An 18,752-nucleotide genomic window follows, 5' to 3' on the forward strand; every position below is an offset into this window, starting at 1 on the left:
ACTTTTTAATACTGATTTATTGAGGAAATTAAGCGTTGTGTATTCATGACGTGGGCATTTGATCATCTATGTCTGTCCATCTGCATTTTTTTAAGCCTGCTGGCCATCTTTGACCAAAACTGCTTGCTAGGCAGGTATACACACAGGATAAAAAGGAGCTGAATTTCCCTACTCTGATGTTCACTGTACATGTTATTAGAACCATGGTACCCAGTAACAAGACACAAATCCATCATCGATCACACTTGATTGCACTGCAGCTGATGGAACTGTTTGATTCCTTGCATTGCAAGGAAAGAAACAGGAGTTAAAACATTCACACATACCTGAACTCACTCTGTCCTTTTCCTCCTCTAAACCACCATGCTGCTTGTTGCTCTTGTTTAAACCATTTCAAATTCAGCTTCATTTTCCTACTTAAGTTCACTCAATACTCTGTCAGCTCCAACAGTGTCAGTTACAAGCACCCTGGAAATAATGGGGAGTGTAACAGCAGACTGTAGACTGCTCAGATACCTCATCTAATGATGCTCTAATGCAGAACTAAGTATGAAATACAAAAGAACAGGAGAGGTAGTTTTTTGATTGAGGTAAACATAGCTGTAATGGATGTTCTGAAAGGATGTCAAATACCTACTGGCATTCAAGGTTTGCTTATTGACTTTAATCTTCAAGGTAATTTCTTACCTCAACATCATGAAAAAATTAGCTAGAAAGTCAAGAACACTTGAAAAAAAATGCTAAAATTTCTTATGCATCATCATTATTATAAGCTGTACACACTGAATTCTGCACAGAATTCCTATTGCTGACTCGGGGCTAAATGGAGACTATTTACTCATATAGGTAGTCTACCTTCTCCTGTTCCCTGAGGTCAACATCAGTTAAGAATGTGCATACTGGCTCTCAGGAGTACTTTACATTCCAGTTGAATAAACATAAATAAATGATGTCATGACTTCTATTGTCAAGGCCTATTGATTTTTTTTTTTTAACCTGAATTTCATTTTGCAGGAAGTGATGTCTGTGGAAGAGGAAACTACTTCTTGCTACTGCCTGTTGGATCCTTATGCCTGTCACATTCTCTTAAACAGCTTTGGAACTTATGCACTTATTGGAGAACCCATCTCTGACTGTGCCGTTCGACAGCTGAAAGTAGCGGTTTTTGGCTGCCTGTCTTGCAATTCTCTGGATTACAATTTGAGAGTATATTGTATGGATAACACACCTTGTTCATTTCAGGTAAATTATTTCACTTCAAAATTTTGGCTTTGATTATTTTTTCATAGAATACTAGCATTCCTTTATTCCTGGGGATAGTCCAAGGGCTACAGCAACAGTCCAGAATTCAAAATGAACAAGAATGAGAACACTGTCGTTTTATATGCCACTGCTGCATGACTTAGTGCAAATACCTTAATTTCTCTGCAGTGTTGTTTCACTTGTCAATTTACACGGAAAGAGCTTTAGGACTGCCAAACTGTCCACTTGTTTTCTGCCATGCATTTGCAAACCTACTCTGCCTGCGTTCTAGACTAACCAGACACCACAGCCACGCTCACAGCCATCACACAGCACAAAGCTCCAGCTGGGAAGCAGAGCGTTAGGCTGGGCTCAGTGCCTTAGCCACATGAGCACAGGCAGAGCCTGCTTGCATCTGCAGCTGAGTGCTACTCCAATCCAAAGAGAAAATGTTAAGTCATTATCATTTGATGTATAGAATTTATCACAGTCATTACCATAACGTTGTCATTAGTCACTTCAGGGTTTCCTCTCCTTTTTACAATCTGAGCAAGAATAAAGAGATTGTCTTGCCATTTTTTTCCTTCAAGAACTAAATTATAATTGTGCATTTCCCCTTTTAAAAAACAAAACAAGCAATCAAACAAAAAAATGCCCCAAGTTCCAGCTGAATGTGAGAAACCACTTCTTTACTGTGCGGGTGACAGAGCACTGATGCAGGTTGCCCAGGGAGGCTGTGGAGTCTCCTCTGGAGTTATTCAGAACCCACCCAGATGCCATCCTGCACACCGTGCTGGAGGTGACCCTGCTTGGCAGGGGTTTGGACCAGATGATACCCAGAGGTGCCTTCCAACCTCAACCATTCCGTGATTCTGTGCGACTTGCCTACATGGCATGCCAAGACAAAACAATGAAATTCACTGGCTTTTACATGGTGAACTCAGAACCTTTAACAAAATGGTTTTCTTTTGAGAGCTGAAATGAAGACAGTTGTGACAGATGAATTTTCACTTCCTCTTCCTATTGTACAGAATAGAAACATGAATCTTAATGGAGCACACGCTAATGTCTGTGTGCTTCTAATAAAAGCAAAGCCACTGAAATGATTGTTAAAGATTTACAATAGCTTTGTAATTATACCCTTTATTAATACTTACATGATTCATGGGCTAAGAGTATTTTCCTGGATGAGTCTGCCTGAAATTCGAAGGCCCAAATTCCTTTTTCAGTTATTTGTTGAACACATGAAATTAACTTTGACTCATACATTCAGTTAATACAAACCCTATGAACTAGGCACCTTTCATAAAGATGAATTCTCATTAGAGGTGGTATTTGTTCCTAACATTAAAATTTATTTTTTTTCTCCTCTGGCATTGCAGGAAGTGGTTTTGGATGAAAGACTCCAAGGAGGACAATTACTGGAGGAACCAAAACTTTTGCATTTCAAAGGGAATACCTTCAGTCTTCAGATATCTGTCCTTGATATCCCTCCTTTCCTTTGGAGAATCAAACCATTTACTGCATGTCAGGTACTTGCTAATTTTACGTGTTTACATTGTAACACAGAGACAGTAAGCATGTTCACTGGTATAGACGTAACACAAATAAGACAACTGTCTCCCCTTTGTTTTTGAAAGGTGAGGTTTTAAGCTCAAGGATACTAGAAAAAATGCATTGCGTTATGATTTTGACAAATACAGAATGAAACATTTTATATGTAGCAGAATGCTTTAAATTTTTCATTTTGAGGAAAGCAAGCTTGTACTTTTACCTGTTTCAGTTACCTCCAATGGAAGGCCTATGCTCATGTTAAAATTTATCACTATTTTTGATCTCTTTGTCATTCCAATTTCTATACGGCTATGAATATACGTCTGAAAAGGAGAGGATATATGTCAGCATTTAAATGTCATGAGTTCAAATTATGGCATGCATATTCTTAGAAATGATTAAGAGCAAATTATTTTTTCCTGTAAGACATTAATTAGAGAGGCTGTTGAAGACAGGAAAGTATAAATCAAAACAAAAGATTTCTAACTGTATTGGTTACTGGAAATTATAAGCAATGTGCTGGCAAATAGAGTGAGCTGATTTTTTAAAATACAGAACTTTAATCAGACTATGTAATCTTTTCCCAGAAGCATATAGAGACAGTTGTCTGTCATACAGTATTGTAGCCCCCCCAAAATTGCTTTTAATGTGTTGCCATATTCTCCAAAGTATGAGTGTTTCATCTCAACCTATATTATAAAAACAACTCCATACTTCATCTTCTCTTGATTTGTTATTCAGTCCTGGGGAATGAAGTTGTATGTTACGCTAAAATTCAACTTCAAAGCACCCCTAGAAAGAAGTCTGTTTTCTGAAAACTGCTTTTTAATAACTGTTAAGTAGTTTTGAACTAAATATATGTAGCTGTGTCAATCTTGTCTGGCTGCTTTAGAAGGCAGGCAGATGACCCTCCACATGCCCAGTGTGCAGAATATGTATAGTTAACTATCAAGTATATGAGAGAGAGAAAAAAACGATATGCCAGTTTCTGAGAACTTACCTTCCTGTAGTGCCTGTTTCAAAAAGAACGTTACTTTGGTGAAAAACTCCCTAGATTTTTCTTGCAGGAAAGTAACTCCTTTAAATAGCTCTAGCACTAGAATATGCCACAGCTCAGAGGTGAACGCTCGCTGCCTTGTCTTGTACACAGTAGGAATTACTGACCTTGCAGTGGTTTTCTGTTGAAGACCACTGCAGAAAGCTGTTGCGACTACATAAGGAGAGATAGATACTAAGAACCTAAATAACACTGCATGATGAACTAAAGCAACAGCTTGCATAAAACACTTCTTTCTGTGCTTCCTGCAAGCAACTTTGCTGATAACTCTAAGAGTTTTTGTTACTTTGGCGTCCGTGTTTCTGTGCAGTTAATAACTGGGGAAGGATTATTTCTGCCTGATTATTTCTGGAAAGTTATTATTCCTTTGGGGAATTTTCTCCTTTGCTGGTTGTGAGTCCCTGATGCTAGGAAAGTTCCAGCACTCTTCCTAAGGCTGTGTACATCTATGAATGCATGCATTGTTTACAGTATATTTAACTCAGGCATTTTTGTTCTCTGTTGGCAAGTAATAGTCTAGAGTTTTCAGTCAAATTAAACAACAGGGTGCTGTTAAATCAAGTTGTGATAGCCAGTGCAAATTTATCTGTATTAATCTTTACGTCTTTCAAGGGCCTTGCTTTGCTGCATCTAATGCAAGTGGCATGGTCCAGAGTAGCTATTAAATTTATTGCTTCGAGATAAAACCAAGAACTAAAAAGTCAGATGAGGGATCCATAATCCGTGGAAGAATGCTGACGTGCTGTGTTTGCTTTAAGGAGGGCTCGGAAACTGCAGGAGATTTTGATGACAGCAGGCACACCCCAGTCTCTCAGCAGGAACTCAGGGTTAAAAGAAGCATGTGCAAAACCTCTGCTGACAGAGGGCTCTGACACAATGCTGGTACTGAAGCCAAATAAATATTTGCATTTTATAATTGGGTATAGTTTGAGTGACTTGGACAGCTGAGAAAGACAGTAATTGTCTCTAGCAGAAATGCAGAACGACTTTGTATTTCCTTCTCAGGGCAATGTTTTGTGAAATGTCCCAAGTCTGTTGACAGCTCCAATTTGGTTCCAGACTGTTCATACGTAAAAGAACCCATTTCTTTATGGGGTTTCTTCCAGTGTTTAATCATTTTCTCTCCTATGAGCCAGCACTTCAAGAGTTTTGGTGGCCTAGAACAACTGAAATGGGCCTGTTCAGTTATCGTCTGTTTGGTCCACACTATGATGAGACAAGATTTATGTTAATGATTTCACAAATTAGCAAAGATCCTGTTTCAAGGCTTGAACAGATGAATAAATCATCGCATAAAAGTGCAGCATCAAAGCAGTTAATAGCAGGTGGCAGTCAGAATTCCTCTAGTGCATTTGTTTGTCCTGGCCATCCTGCAGGAGCAGATGCTGAGTGCTTGGCATCCTTCCCACCACGTTCACAAGTCAGTAGGGGGAACCCTTAAAAACTGCTGGGGTGGTAGAGCAGGAAGAGGCGGTGGGAAGCATGTTAGGAAGACAGACGGGCACCTTCAGGTGTTGAAAGCAGCTGTTTTCCTGGCATCTTGTGCCTCTTGGAGGATCCAGTGTCACTCTGTAGCTGTGAGATGATTTACATTCTGTCTGCTAAGAACTTAATTATAAAGGGAGAACCAAACTGAAAGTGTTTCTCCCTGTTCTCGGGGGATACTTTCTGTCGCAGGAGGTCCCGTTCTCTCGTGTGTGGTGCAGCAACCAGAAGCCGCTGCACTGTGCCTTTTCGCTGGAGCGCTACACTCCTGCCACGACACAGCTGTCCTGCAAGATCTGCGTCCGACAAGTCAAGGGTCACGAGCAAATCCTACAGATCCAGACATCCATTCTAGAGGTAAAGTGTTCTCTGTGTTTTGTGGTGTTTTTTTTCAAGTTGTTGAGTAGTGTGAGCCACAATCCCTCCCTGTGTTTGCCATCTCTACCTCAGTCTGTTTTCTCACAGCCTGTTCAAAGCTGTAACAAGTCTACGAGGCATTAATTTCTATTTCCAGTAGAAATCAAACGATGTACTTTGAGATTTTACAACACTAAACATCATCTATTTTTGAGTGGGTAGTAATAGTTTTCTTGCAGAAAGTTTTTGAGTACCTTGCAGAGCACTGAGAGTTGAAAATGGATGGATTGCCTGGATGTTGTCGGGCCACTGGGGCATTTTGTATACACAGAATGTCTTTCGAACAACTGCAGCTTTGCTCACACGTGAAAGAAAGCAACGGTGCACTGAGCAAGCTGGTAATGAGTCCTACAGCAATGAGAACTTCAGCTACCTTTTTTAGATTGTTATGCATCTTCATTGATTAATGTTTTAAAAGTATCCAGATACTTCTGTGTTAAAGATTCATGTTCATGTGCTAAATGCACTATGCAAAGAATGTGGCAACTAAATAAGAAAACCACAAAAGTCATTCAGGATAAAAACATTTTCAGAGTGTCTGAGCATTTGCCAGTTCTTTGTAGAAGTTCCATTAAAAACTTCTGTCCTCTAAACATCTCAGTACTTTCTGTCCTTCTCTAAGTATCTGTGACCTTTTTTTTTTTCTTTTAAGGGACCTATCTATCCACAAGTCCCCAGAGCATCTAACAATTCTGTCCTCAAACAGATTTGCTAATATGGAAGGCTTTCTCCTGACTATCTCAAAAAGTGAAGGAAAAGTGAGGATAATTTGACTATAAAACAAATAAAGAAATAACAACTGAATACTTGAATTGTTCATTGCTTTAGAATTCCCTGAACTAACCAGGTAGCAGTAGCTTATCTCACATGTGCAGGGTATGAAAACCTACAATTGTTCTGCATATTTAATTTAAACAGTCAGACAACGAGATATATCTACAGCACTGCTATTACTTTGCATGGATGGCTTTTGGGATGTGTCATAAATGTTATATGAAGAGACTATAGCATCATTGTTATTTAATATTTATGCTGCATTGCTCTGAAACTAATAATGCATGGAAATGTGACTCCATTACACAAGACTGGTAGAATTTCATAGGAAAAGAAAGGGATGGATCTACAAACAGGACCTGGATTCCATAGAGATCTTTAATGTGGAAGAACTGAGGTACTTACAGAATTCAGGAGCTTTTAAATAATCACAAAGGGGAGATTTTTATCAGCATTTTAGGCCTAAGCAATTAAAGATTTAGGCAGCCATATCCTTTTGGGGCATTCACCTCCCAGTCACTGCTCTCTTGGACTTCATCTGTTACCCAAAGAAAGTTGTGGAAGGAAAATTAAACTATTTTAAAGGTTTTTAGACATAAGTGGTTGTGATGTGCTAGAAGTTCCTTCACAGATAGAAAATAACCTCCTAGCTATTTCATTGTCTGTTGTCACTTCTACAAACCGTAGATGGAATCACAGACTCAGATTTGATGCTTTCTTCCTCCATAAGTGGATTTGATGCACCAACAGGTACATGTAGCTGAACTCACTGCAGGCTGATCCTGCATAACAAGGCGGCAGAAAGAATACAGCAAATAACTTCTGCACTCACAGTTATTCTCGTTTTGACGAGGCTGTGCACAAAATCTTGTCTCAGTTCCCCATTCATAACCAGGAGTACATGGTAGGGCTCCTGATGTCACTCTGTGACTGTGCTAAAGAGAGCCACCTACAGACCTGAAGGCAGGCACAAAGCCTGATGCTGTACTAACTGCTTTGCTTTTATATTCTATGTAGAGTGAAAGAGAAAGCATCACTTTCTTTGCACATGATGACAGCAACTTCCCTGCACAGATGGGCGCAAAAGCATTCAAAATCCCCTACTCCATCAGACAAAGGATCTGCGCAACATTTGACACACCCAATGCCAAAGGCAAAGACTGGCAGATGTTAGCACAAAAAAACAGCATCAGCAGGTAATGGAAGGCAATTTTGAAAGGTGAACATTTACATAGGCACTAAGAATGATTTCCTGCTATTATGTTATGGGGTTTGCTTGCTTGCTTGCTGGTATTAAAGATGTGTAAATAGTAATCGCCTTTCTTACTTCTCAAGGATTAATTGTAACTTTCTTATCTATATAACTAGCTACTGAAAACAGGAACTGTTTTCTCCTCTGAATAAACCCACGTGTCCCATCCCACCTGATGTTAGCTTCTAAGCTCAGTTGGTACACCCACAAGACTGAGGTCTTGGTAAAGTACAAGACTCTGGAAGATTTTCCCTGACAAATTCTTACTAAACTTGCTCTCCAGCTGATGACATTCTCCAGAACTGACTTGTTTTCTAAATCAATACACAGGATGGTAAGTGCTGGCCAGCATTTACGTACCTCAGAAGAAATGAATCCTGTGTTCATTCTACCTCTGCTAAATTGAGCAAGTAACATTTAAAGAATAAAAGCACCGGTGTATGTCCTTTGGAGGATTCCCTGCACACATCTAATTAGATCTTACTGAAGGTTTCCCAGTGTTTTTTTTTTGTTGTTGTTGTTTGTTTTTCTAAATACTTCTACAGGCACAACACAGGGCACTTCCATTTTCAGTGAACATTTTCATAGTGTTACACTGTACGGTTCTCCTAATCCTTTTGTTTCATCTTCCCCCCCACCCCCTCCTTTCAGGAATCTCTCCTATTTTGCTACACAAAGCAGTCCATCTGCTGTCATTCTGGACCTCTGGGAAGCCCGACATCAACATGACGGAGACCTTGACTCCCTTGCTTGTGCACTGGAAGAAATAGGAAGGACACACTCCAAAATCTCAGACATAACAGAAACTGAGATTGAGGAACCTGACTTCAACTACAGCAGACAAAATGGACTTTAGTCCCTTCTTTTCCATTCAAGAACCGATGGCCAGCTTTGACTTTTACACTAGAGAATCTCTTTGGCAGGGAGGAAGTAAGGGTTTCTGCACACTGTAAGGAAGCAGACGCTCATTTCCACAATGCAGTTTTCAGCTGGAGGAGCAGAAGAAGCCCTATTAAAAATCATCTCAGTAATAAGGAAAACACAAGCTCTCCCTGTGCTACAGTCCTCTCTCATTTAAGATTCATATATCAAATTCAGAAACAAAACCACACATCTATCATTGCCCGGGGCAGGAAGGAGTGATATACAGAACCGTACAAGGTAAATATTATGACATTTAAGGATTTAAGTATTTAAGGAAACAGTGATGCTAAAGGAGAGTATAATGCCTAGTGATTACCAGCAAATATGATGGTGAATATTTAGAGCCACTAGAGGTTAATCCTGGTTTAAAGGTTTGTCTTCTTGGGGCCTTGAGTCCCCTTTGTCCTGCGTTTCCAACTTAACACACTTAAAGAGCGGATTTAAAATGTCATTTCCTAGCATCATGTTGTCACTTTGTATTTGCTGTAATTTAGCTACAGGACTACTGAAAATGTGGTCTTATGCTGTTCAGACATTTGAGGAATTAATAGATCTTACAACTATTTAATTGATACCAAATGTCACTCAAACAATTTTTAAAAAAAGTCGTTCCCCCCCCGTAAGTACCTTTGCTGCAGTCTTCTGCCTATTCCCTTAACGACAGAACAGAACAAAGTCGTTCTCTGTGGAATCAGTGTTCGCGAGTACGTGGGAGAAATTTTCACCCAGTCAAAAATGTTTCTTTGGGGGTAGATTTAAATAACCAAATAAAATTCAGGAGATTGCCAGCCCTACTTTAGCAAGTTTATGATTGGGGAGGGGGGGGGGAGGGGGGAAAAACTAAGTGAAAAAGCAAAGGTGAATTCTATCAGTACAGCTTAATTTTGGTTTAGTTTCAGATTGAAAGGATAAACCCTACATAGTACTGCCAAAAATTGGCTCCATTTCATTGTACAGTTTGCAAATTTTGCAGAATATAAAGCTGGCTATGTTATGCTTGGTTTAGTTAAAAACATATTGCATTTATCACCAAAACCAGAATTTAACTAGTGAATTCTCTTCATTTTTTACCCACCTCATACAAAAATAATTTATTACTTCAACTGAACCAAAAAACAACCACAGCTGTCACTGTGAGTGAGGGTCCTAGTAGAACTAGTAGCAAACCAAATTTAACCAGTAGTTTCACTCATGTATTCTTGACAATTAGCCAAGGTGCTTGTTAGCTCTAGCCCAAGGCTATCAGCTTTGGTGACAGGAGCACAATCAGTACAAAGCATGAACATGAACAAGACCTGAGGAGCTTTATGGAAAAGCAAGAAATTGAAAATGTGAATTCCGTATTTTTAAAAAAAACAACTCATATTTGGCTGAGACCAGCACAACAAGCCACAGGGTGGGTACTCAGTGTGCAAATCTATAATCAGCTGAAACTATTTCTTTATCCAGGATGCCAGTTCTGAAAAGTGCAATCAACAGCTCTTGATGTGAGACTTTGCTTATTCTTGTTGATCTGAAATTGCAAATTCCATTGCTTTCCCAGCTCAGCAGGCTGGAATAGCCTTAGACTTACAAATACATAGACTTCCCCAAACATTTTTTGCACTTTAGTATTTCATGCAGTCTGACATCAGAGTTCCTGTTTGCAATGGGAAATCATAATGGCTGCAGGCATATTTAAGACCGAGACAAAAATACCAGCTTATTTGGCAGCAAGCTGTCACTTTTTTCAGCAGCACATGGTTCTGTCTGTGTTTGAGTTATATTTCGAGTGACTTCCATTCCTCCTCCTCAGAAACCTGTTCTTCATTGGACAAAATGTCATGAATAAAAAAAATAGGGAATGGCATCTACAGAAAAGCAATGGAGTTCTAGTGAGCTGTCGTTGTCTGGGAAACCTGCTACAGTCACTCTCCAGCCGTTAATTTGTTCTCAGCTTCTCCTCAGATGCAGTTTTAATTTGGTTGCTGCTTTTTCAAGCTAGATTAGGTTAGCTCCACAACAAAGCCCTAAACACTACCTGGCACGGGCCATAAGACAGTCATGCCGTTCTGAGGAGCCGTGTGTGATGCCTTCTCCTGTTTCACGACTTGTAGGGTCAAATGATGGAGTTAGACCTTAAAGCCTTTCTCAGGAAATGCAGTGTTTACAGTCAAGACTTGGGTAGGTTTGAAAATCCTCTCTGTACAGCGACACCCAGCGCTGCTGCTGACTGCTGAGTACGGCTGAGGGAGAGGAACCAGGAGGTGGCCAGAACCCCAAAGTACCCCTGAAAGGGCCTGCAGACAGGAGGGATCTGGGCTGCACACCAAAATCCAAGTCAGAGCCAGCAAAGCCTAGTGTCTGAGCTAACGTACTGAAAAGGAATAGATGCTGAAGTTTCTTACAGTGCCAGGGATGAAGCTGTTCAGTCTGGGGCCTGAGGTAAGATTTTAATTTTGCAGTACTCGATGAAGCATTCTTGCTTCCCTTTAGGTTTCGTTTCCTGGTTTTTGTTCAGTTACAGCAAAGCAGCTTCCTTGTTGCTGACCTTCCTTTTGTGAGCCTAAACCAAGAACACTGATTTCTTCTAACCTATTACAGTTTGATGCCCTGGTATTGTTTAACTGGACTAGAAATGCCATAATACTTCTGTACTTTATCCCCCTGGAAAGGAATTTGAAACAGTAACTAGACTGCTGGCCTACACTGCTGGTGTGAGTTTATCGAGATGAACACCTGAGTCTTCTCAGAACTGCCATAGTACATCAGACAAAACATCCATTTAGCCACAAGTGCCACAATCCTGTTTGTGTCTTTTTCTTTAAACAGCCTTTCCTTTCCAAGCTTTCCTTTGTTTAACACTTGCTGCCTAGCACTTGCACTGGGCCTCCCTAGCTCCGTGTAATAAGGAATACTGAACAACTGTTACCAAATCACCTTGTCCACATTATTCATTATCTTACAGACTTCATTTCCCCTCACTCTCTTTTCTAGGCTGAAAAATCCTGCTCTATTCTGTTTCCCTGAACAGCCTTGTTATTCTCTGTATCATCTCTAGTTATGTATCTTTGTGGAGATGGAGTGACCAATGACCTGTCTGCTATTCAACGAGAATGCAGACTAAATCACTCAATTCTTTCATTTCCTCCATTCCTCACTGTTCCCACATTCCGTATCAATCACAGAGGATGAAGATCTTGCTATCGCATAAAGCCACGAGAAATGCCTGTGAGAGTGTGGGACTCCTGAGAGCACAGTAACTGACTTTACTGTGTAAATGACTCAAGCTAATACATCATCAGAGTGGATTCAGCTGCCTGAACATCCAGAACATAAAACTGAGGAAAAACTGCGTAGCTTTAAGATAAGACCGAGATGTGACAGAGAATGTCAAATCATAAAGTCTTCTGTAAAGAAGAAATTCCTTGTTCTCCGTGATAACGATGGTCAGAGTAAGCAGTAATCAGACAATAACTTAGACCTGAGGTGGAAAGATAGGCTCAGTCTTTTTCTCTTCCCTTTTCTCCTACTCCTGGGAAATTTGCATCTGTTGATTACCATCTGTATCTGGTACAGATACGCCTGTTTTCAGATGCTCCCTTTCTGTTGTTTTACGTTAGCATCATGGGATGATATTAATAAAACTTAGCACTTTTAATTATAGAGGCTTGTGCCGGATCTCCTCCCCTTTTCATGCACTGTCCCAGTTTTAGAGATAGAGAAATTATAACATGGGGGGGATATTTCTGCTACCATATAAATGAGCTACAAATGGATTTTGCTACCATTAACAACAAATAGCAAAACACTAGAAGTAAAAGATGTTAAATGTTGTTTTCTTTTGCTCTTTCACAGTAAGAAGCAGCTGATAAATTCTGTCAGCTTTTTCCCCCCCCAGTCAGCTCTAAGGATGCTTTGCAACACAGTATTCTCGCAGAATGATAATTCAGAATTTGTATGCAAATGCTGCACAAATAGATATGTTGGAAAGGATTAGCAATCTTAAAATTCTAAGAGCATATTTTTAACAGCACTGTTGCAAAGATTGTTTTTGGAAATCCGTGTGTGTATGTATGTGATTTGATCCAAAACCCAGAAGTAAAGGCGCATCTGAAGTAGGATTAGAGGCCAGAAATTCAAACTTGATTCTTTTCCTCTATTTTATAAATGATTACTTTCGAAATACAACTTTAAAAAGTGTCTTCACAAACCAAAAAGTAAAAGAGAAATGCCACTGTGTACACTTCAGATTCCATCTAGCTGCCCTGAGCCCGACGCAGTGAAATAGCCATGCTGATTTTACATCACCAAAGAATCTGCTCGAGTATTTTTTCATCTTCCTAAGCACTTCCAGATACTTCTGTACTGTGAGTCATTTAAGACTAATAGTTACATTTTTTAAATGACTTACAATTTTGTCACTAAAATGGTGCACTTCACAGCTTTGCCAGACTGCAGCATCGTAAAGCTAATTTACAGTTTTTACAACATTGCTTTTGCAGTCTTAGTAGTTTACATTAAAAACCTTTAAGCCACTAAGAAAAGAAGCCTGCTCTGTAGATTTAAATTCTAACCTCATTTACCAGCGCAAGTCCCATAAAGCCACGATGTACTCCTACAAAAATGTTATTGGACTTCTTGTAATAGATGGAAAGGTATCAACACAATTCTCTTACAATACAAAGCACTATTTTTGTTAATATTTTTATCTCTGGCAACAGCTGGTCCCCTCCTCCTTGGGCCTGTGCACAGCTTGTTTTCAGCACGTTAAGAGAGAAGCTGATCAGCCTAAGGGGCCTGATCAGAGATCTCTGTGTGGGCCTCATACCACAGGTCCGTTCTGTTTTGTGGCGTTTTTTTTTTCAGGTGAAAGGCATTGCTGTTAGAGAGTTTTAAAACATTCAGTAACTGATGGACTCCAGCTACTACCTTCCACTAGAAAAAAAATATAGCTTAGGTATACAGTGAAGCTAAAACAAGTGAGAAACTGTCGGGGGACTTCTCGTCATGATTTGATATTTTTCAGTCTGTTTAAGCCTGTAGAACACAGAGTTACATTTAAGCAAAGGACTGCGTTACGTCTCGGATGGTAATTAACTGAACGGAAACAGGAAATTCTATCTAAGTCCTCAACAGCTGTGACTGATCTGAAGATTTGTCTTTCTAGCCTTTGTGTTACTGATTTGGATGATACATAGGAAGTTCTCACACTTTTTATACAGCCGTAGAGATGGTTAACGTTATTCACTGAGAACCTTTTGCATGTTAAACCTGCTGAAGAGTGTTTTCCATGGGATGTTTGTTTGTGATAGATGCTTGGTAAAATTACTCCCTTGACACGATTCCTGCTTCAGGAGAGGCTGGTGGTTTTTCTGCAGCAGCATGTAAAATGGCACATATATCCTCTCCTGCATAGGTGATGATTGTCTAGTTAAAAATTACCTAGAACTTAAAGGTTTCCTGGATAAATACAGTAACTTAACCAGCAGGTATATGGCACACAACACCCACAGCAACAACAACAAAACCTCAATCCACTGGCGAAAGATCATGATTCATTTTCTAATAACACAGTCTAGCTTTTCTCTCTCATTACCAACACTAACAAACAGTAGCAAAAATCTCCTGTCCAACATGGACAAAAATAAATAAACCGCTCTAAGATTAAAGAATCACTTAGAGAAGCATTTGATAGTAACAGTGCCCGCAATGCAGCAAACAGAACCGATGTTCTACTCATTGCCACAAGAAAAACCTGTCAGTATTCTTGTTCACTGTTCTGTCCAAAAATAAAATAAATGTCTAGGAATTTGCCACTATATTTTTTGTATTAGAGGTGAATAGTACAGACTTTACTAGTGTTTCTTGTCTGGGGCTTGGGTGGGTAGGGGTGTATTGTAATTTTCAAGCTATTGCAAAAGCTGCATTTAAATAAGCTGTTCAGTTGTTTTGAATAACTGGTTTGTGCTTTACAAGGGAATCCAGGTGAGCCAGGATTCAATGGGTAGCCTTCTTGCCTTGCTGTCACAGGGTAACTAGAGCTGAAGTCACTTGTGAAAATTTAGTTAAGGGATAGGGAGATTAGATGACCCATCCCTGATCTGTAATGTAGTGTACTGTAACCTAATGAGATTAGCCGCTCACCTACTGTAGAACTGTGGTTTTGTCAGCAGCTACTTAGTTTGTCTGCCCCTGGTGTGGTAACCTTGGTTGAGAATGTACTTCTGCAGATTTAAGAAGATGTCACCCCCCCGTGTTACCTGGTCTCTGTATATAAATCTTATTGTCTAATCCCAAAAGGAAAAGTGTAGCAGAATAGGAAGTTCAGGGTGCTGCGCACCGAGCCTGGTGTAAGTTTTTCTGACACAGCAGGAGGGGGAAGACATGGATCTAACAGCAAGTGTATTTGCTACAGAGAACAAGAATGTTTCCTAACAAATCCTCACTTAGAACTGGCTGAAGCTTTGTTTTTTCAGTTTAGAATTGTAAGACCTGGTATTTCCCTTACTGAGGTTTGCAATATTAACATAACGATGATGGCATCCTTCCAAACAGTGCTTTCAGTTTTCCCCCATTTGTGCACTGAAGTTGGCAGGGGAGGGAGGAATATTTTTACATGCGTTCTTTCCACTTTCAGTCTAAAAAGCAGGTACCATCACTGAATCTCACAGTTTCCTAATGCATCGGTAAGCAGTACACAGGTGCCTCACTGGGGAGGTGGCATGTATGTGCTCCTGGTATATATTTGGGAATAATAAACAGACACCACGTAACTTGTGACTTGGGAAGTAGTCACCTCCTCCCACCTCTTAATCAAATCCATTCCCACTCCAACTCTGATCTCAGTTTATAAATGGGTACAAAAACTTTAAATGCACACCTGTTTTAATTCAAAAGAAGTAAAATTGAATGCTGGTCAGTCTGTCGAGACTTAAATCAGTGTTTTTCATGGCTAGAGCTACCTAACTGAAAATTTCCATTGCATTTCCAATTTCCAAAACTTTTGACCAGCCTTTTGACAAAACGGGGAGAGAGGAACCTCAACCTAAACACACACACACACAATAAATAAATATTAAAACCACGCACACACACTAAATAAATATTAAAACCACTATTCCTGTATAGTGAGACGTATTTTCTCTTCTGCTCCCCTATTTATACAGTGAACAGGTTCTGAAACGTTGACTTTTGCTCAGTCAACTGCGCATTCTTCCCTCCCCCCGCTTCTCCCCATGGTTTAAGTATGTTTAGAACTGAAAAAAGAGCAGAGGTTTGATTGCTTTCTATAGTATGAAGCTGAAGGAGTAAGAAGGAGAGATAGAAGGACATTAAATGAAAAGCATGGCCTTGGCTTCATACCACACTTTCTGTGCCTTGTTCTATCGATGTAAATTCTGAATGTTGTACAGTAAAATACTTGGGAAAGACTCCTTGGAAAAGGCTGCACTGGCTTCTTTTTTCAGCACATGTACATATATAAATATATATACATATATATATTTGGTAATGCCAAACAGCTGTGTTATATTGTACTGAAAATGTAATAATGGACAGTTTGGATGTTTTATGTAGAGTTTGCAAAAATTGTACGGCTATAGCCTTTTGAAGATAAATGTACAGACATAAATTACTGCATATCAGTTATTTATGAATAAAGAGTCTTTTACTGACATCGCAGATTACTGTCTGAGTGGCACATTAATTTCTGTGATAAAACAAGATGTTCAGATAGGAGCGCTTTGGAATGCTTCACTGGTTTTATAGTGAGCCTTGTATGGGAGTGTGCTGGAGAACTGAGTACTGGGCACCATTTTCTAGAAAAACTGAAGTCTACAGGAACGGGACCAGAACTGGAGTTTACCCCTTAGGTGACCACAGTGAACCAGTTCAAGAATAGCATCTTGCTTTTATACTATTTCACTAAAGTGCCTTGCCTTGTTTATTTGTCTGCATATATGTACAAGCTCTAATCCAGGACAAGGATGTCTTTGTCCTTGGCACTGCAAAAGCAACATATGTTCTGCTTTGTGCAAGACGTAAGATGCAAAACCTCTCTGCATATGCTGATGATTTCCTCTAAAAGACAGATAGCTCCTTTGCTACATTCAACAAGTGGCTGTGCCTTGAATCCTGTATCACTGGAAACAGAGAAGATGAATTCTCTTCCATTTCCCATGTAAATGTAATCTTTTTTTTTTTTTTTGTAATACCCTTAACTGAGATGCACCAGATGATAACTCATTGTCTTGATTAAGCCTCCATACAGAGATGAGCTGACAGTCTTAGATCCCTGTTTAAAAGACTGGAAATACCTTGTCAGCAGGCAGAGCGCCCAGCCCTGCAGTCAGCAAGCCTCTGCTCACCAAGTAACTACTGCCTGCACGCTGCAACCTGACAAGGATGGGGGCAAGTGAATACAGGCAACATCTGTGTTTATCCTCTTCGTAGGCACAGACATCTGCTTATCACCAGCATAGGCACAAGATCCTAACGGTGCTGGGCCCTTGGATTATGCCACTATGGCCCTGTTTCTCTTTTGTTTTTAATAGCTTAAATAGTTTTAATAGTTCAGCTACTGCCAGCCTTACTTCGCTGTCTCAGGAATGCCTTAAAATCTTTACCACAGTCATCCCAGCCAGATGGTATGTTTATATAAACGAAGTGGAAAAGGGGAGACAAAACCTTCAGCTTCCTGCAAGGCATGGTTTTATCGCTATTTTCTGGGTGGCTTTGATCTACACTCCAGGTATGGCTGTAACATTAATACATGCAATTAAGGATCATCTACAAATACATTAGCCTGACAAAAAGAGAATCTGGCTATAGCACTAACTTTAAGTGAGGTGTTTTAAAAGGTATCATTAATACATACTTAGCATAGGATGCTAGAACAAGCTGTTACAAATCAAGATACCCTTCAAACATTTCATTACATGCATTTAAATTGTTATCACCCATGACATCCTACACCATATAACGTAATGGCCACTGTTTATAACAAATAGGACTATCACATGTTAACTGCCTTTGACAGTCATTGTAAAATTACTCAGGATTAATTATGTTTGCAGAGAAATAATGTATATTATTATGAGAAGCATTGTATTGCGATTTAATGAACAGCTACTTAGAAATTTTACTGCAAGTAGAGGCTGCTATCAGATTATTTTGAAACAGTGCTGGTCTCTGCCGAACACAGAAGCAGGGTGGCATTCTCATTATTTACATGCCACGTTCCTTACATGTGTCTAGCTCCCTCATCCACATGTAATGCCCCGCACTCACGTACTTAAGAGAGCTCACAGCATCCAAAGTCTTTTCCCATTTCAGCTCATAAATAAAAGGTGTCTTTTTTCTTTTTCTTTTTCCTTTTTTTTTTTTTTTTTTTTTTTTCCCAAGAGAGCTCTTTAAGTACCCCTTGTTCACAATTAAATGCAGTGCCTATTGTGCCTTGAAAGTATGGTTCTTCGAGTATAGAAGAAGCTCTGCTTCTCATATCTTCATTTTCTGTTGAGGTTGAAAATTTACTTACGCTAGCACCACAGGGTCAATAGCAGACACACTTGGTCTGATGGAGCTGAAGATACTCCCAGCTCATTGTTAAAAAAATCCATGAAAAGATGGCCCTGGGTTATTTAATAGAGCAACATATGATGTGTGAGGTACTTCATCCGAAAAGATATAGGGAAGGAGGTACAAAAAACAAAGGATCAACTGCCAATTGTTCCCAAAGCGTTGTCCCTACATTTTAGAGAAGAAACTTGAGTACCAGACATTAAATCCCATCTTCATAAATCCTAATCTCCCTACTCATAAGGCCAGTCTGCAGTCACGTCAGAAACAGAGGCAATACCCAAATATGCAAGGGCGATTTGCATTAATAAATTGATTTTTTTTTTTTCACTGTGAAAGTTCTGTATTCTTTTTAGGACAAATTAAATTGGTTTCCTTTGGTATTGGCCTGATGATTGTGTATTAAAGGACCACCTCTTTCTAGCCAAACAGGCATAAGTCATACACCTCAATAAAAAATAGTATTTTACTAAATTCCTCCCCACGTGT

At 39.6% G+C, this 18,752-nt stretch overlaps 1 protein-coding gene across 4 annotated transcripts in view; it reads left to right on the forward strand.

Moving 5' to 3' along the window:
* UNC5D (unc-5 netrin receptor D) overlaps window positions 1-16,367 on the forward strand; it is a 136,508-nt gene extending 120,141 nt beyond the window's left edge. For all 4 annotated transcript variants that reach the window (XM_035345142.1, XM_035345144.1, XM_035345143.1 and 1 more), the window contains 5 exons: window positions 1,015-1,242; window positions 2,625-2,774; window positions 5,531-5,695; window positions 7,547-7,725; window positions 8,433-16,367. In XM_035345142.1, coding sequence (XP_035201033.1) covers window positions 1,015-1,242; window positions 2,625-2,774; window positions 5,531-5,695; window positions 7,547-7,725; window positions 8,433-8,637 — 927 coding nt within the window. In that variant the 3' untranslated portion in view covers window positions 8,638-16,367. The remainder of the gene's footprint in view (window positions 1-1,014; window positions 1,243-2,624; window positions 2,775-5,530; window positions 5,696-7,546; window positions 7,726-8,432) is intronic.
* The last annotated feature ends 2,385 nt before the right edge of the window (window positions 16,368-18,752 follow it).

The sequence above is a fragment of the Oxyura jamaicensis genome, chromosome 22 (assembly GCF_011077185.1).
Source record: "Oxyura jamaicensis isolate SHBP4307 breed ruddy duck chromosome 22, BPBGC_Ojam_1.0, whole genome shotgun sequence".
NCBI lineage: Eukaryota > Metazoa > Chordata > Aves > Anseriformes > Anatidae > Oxyura > Oxyura jamaicensis.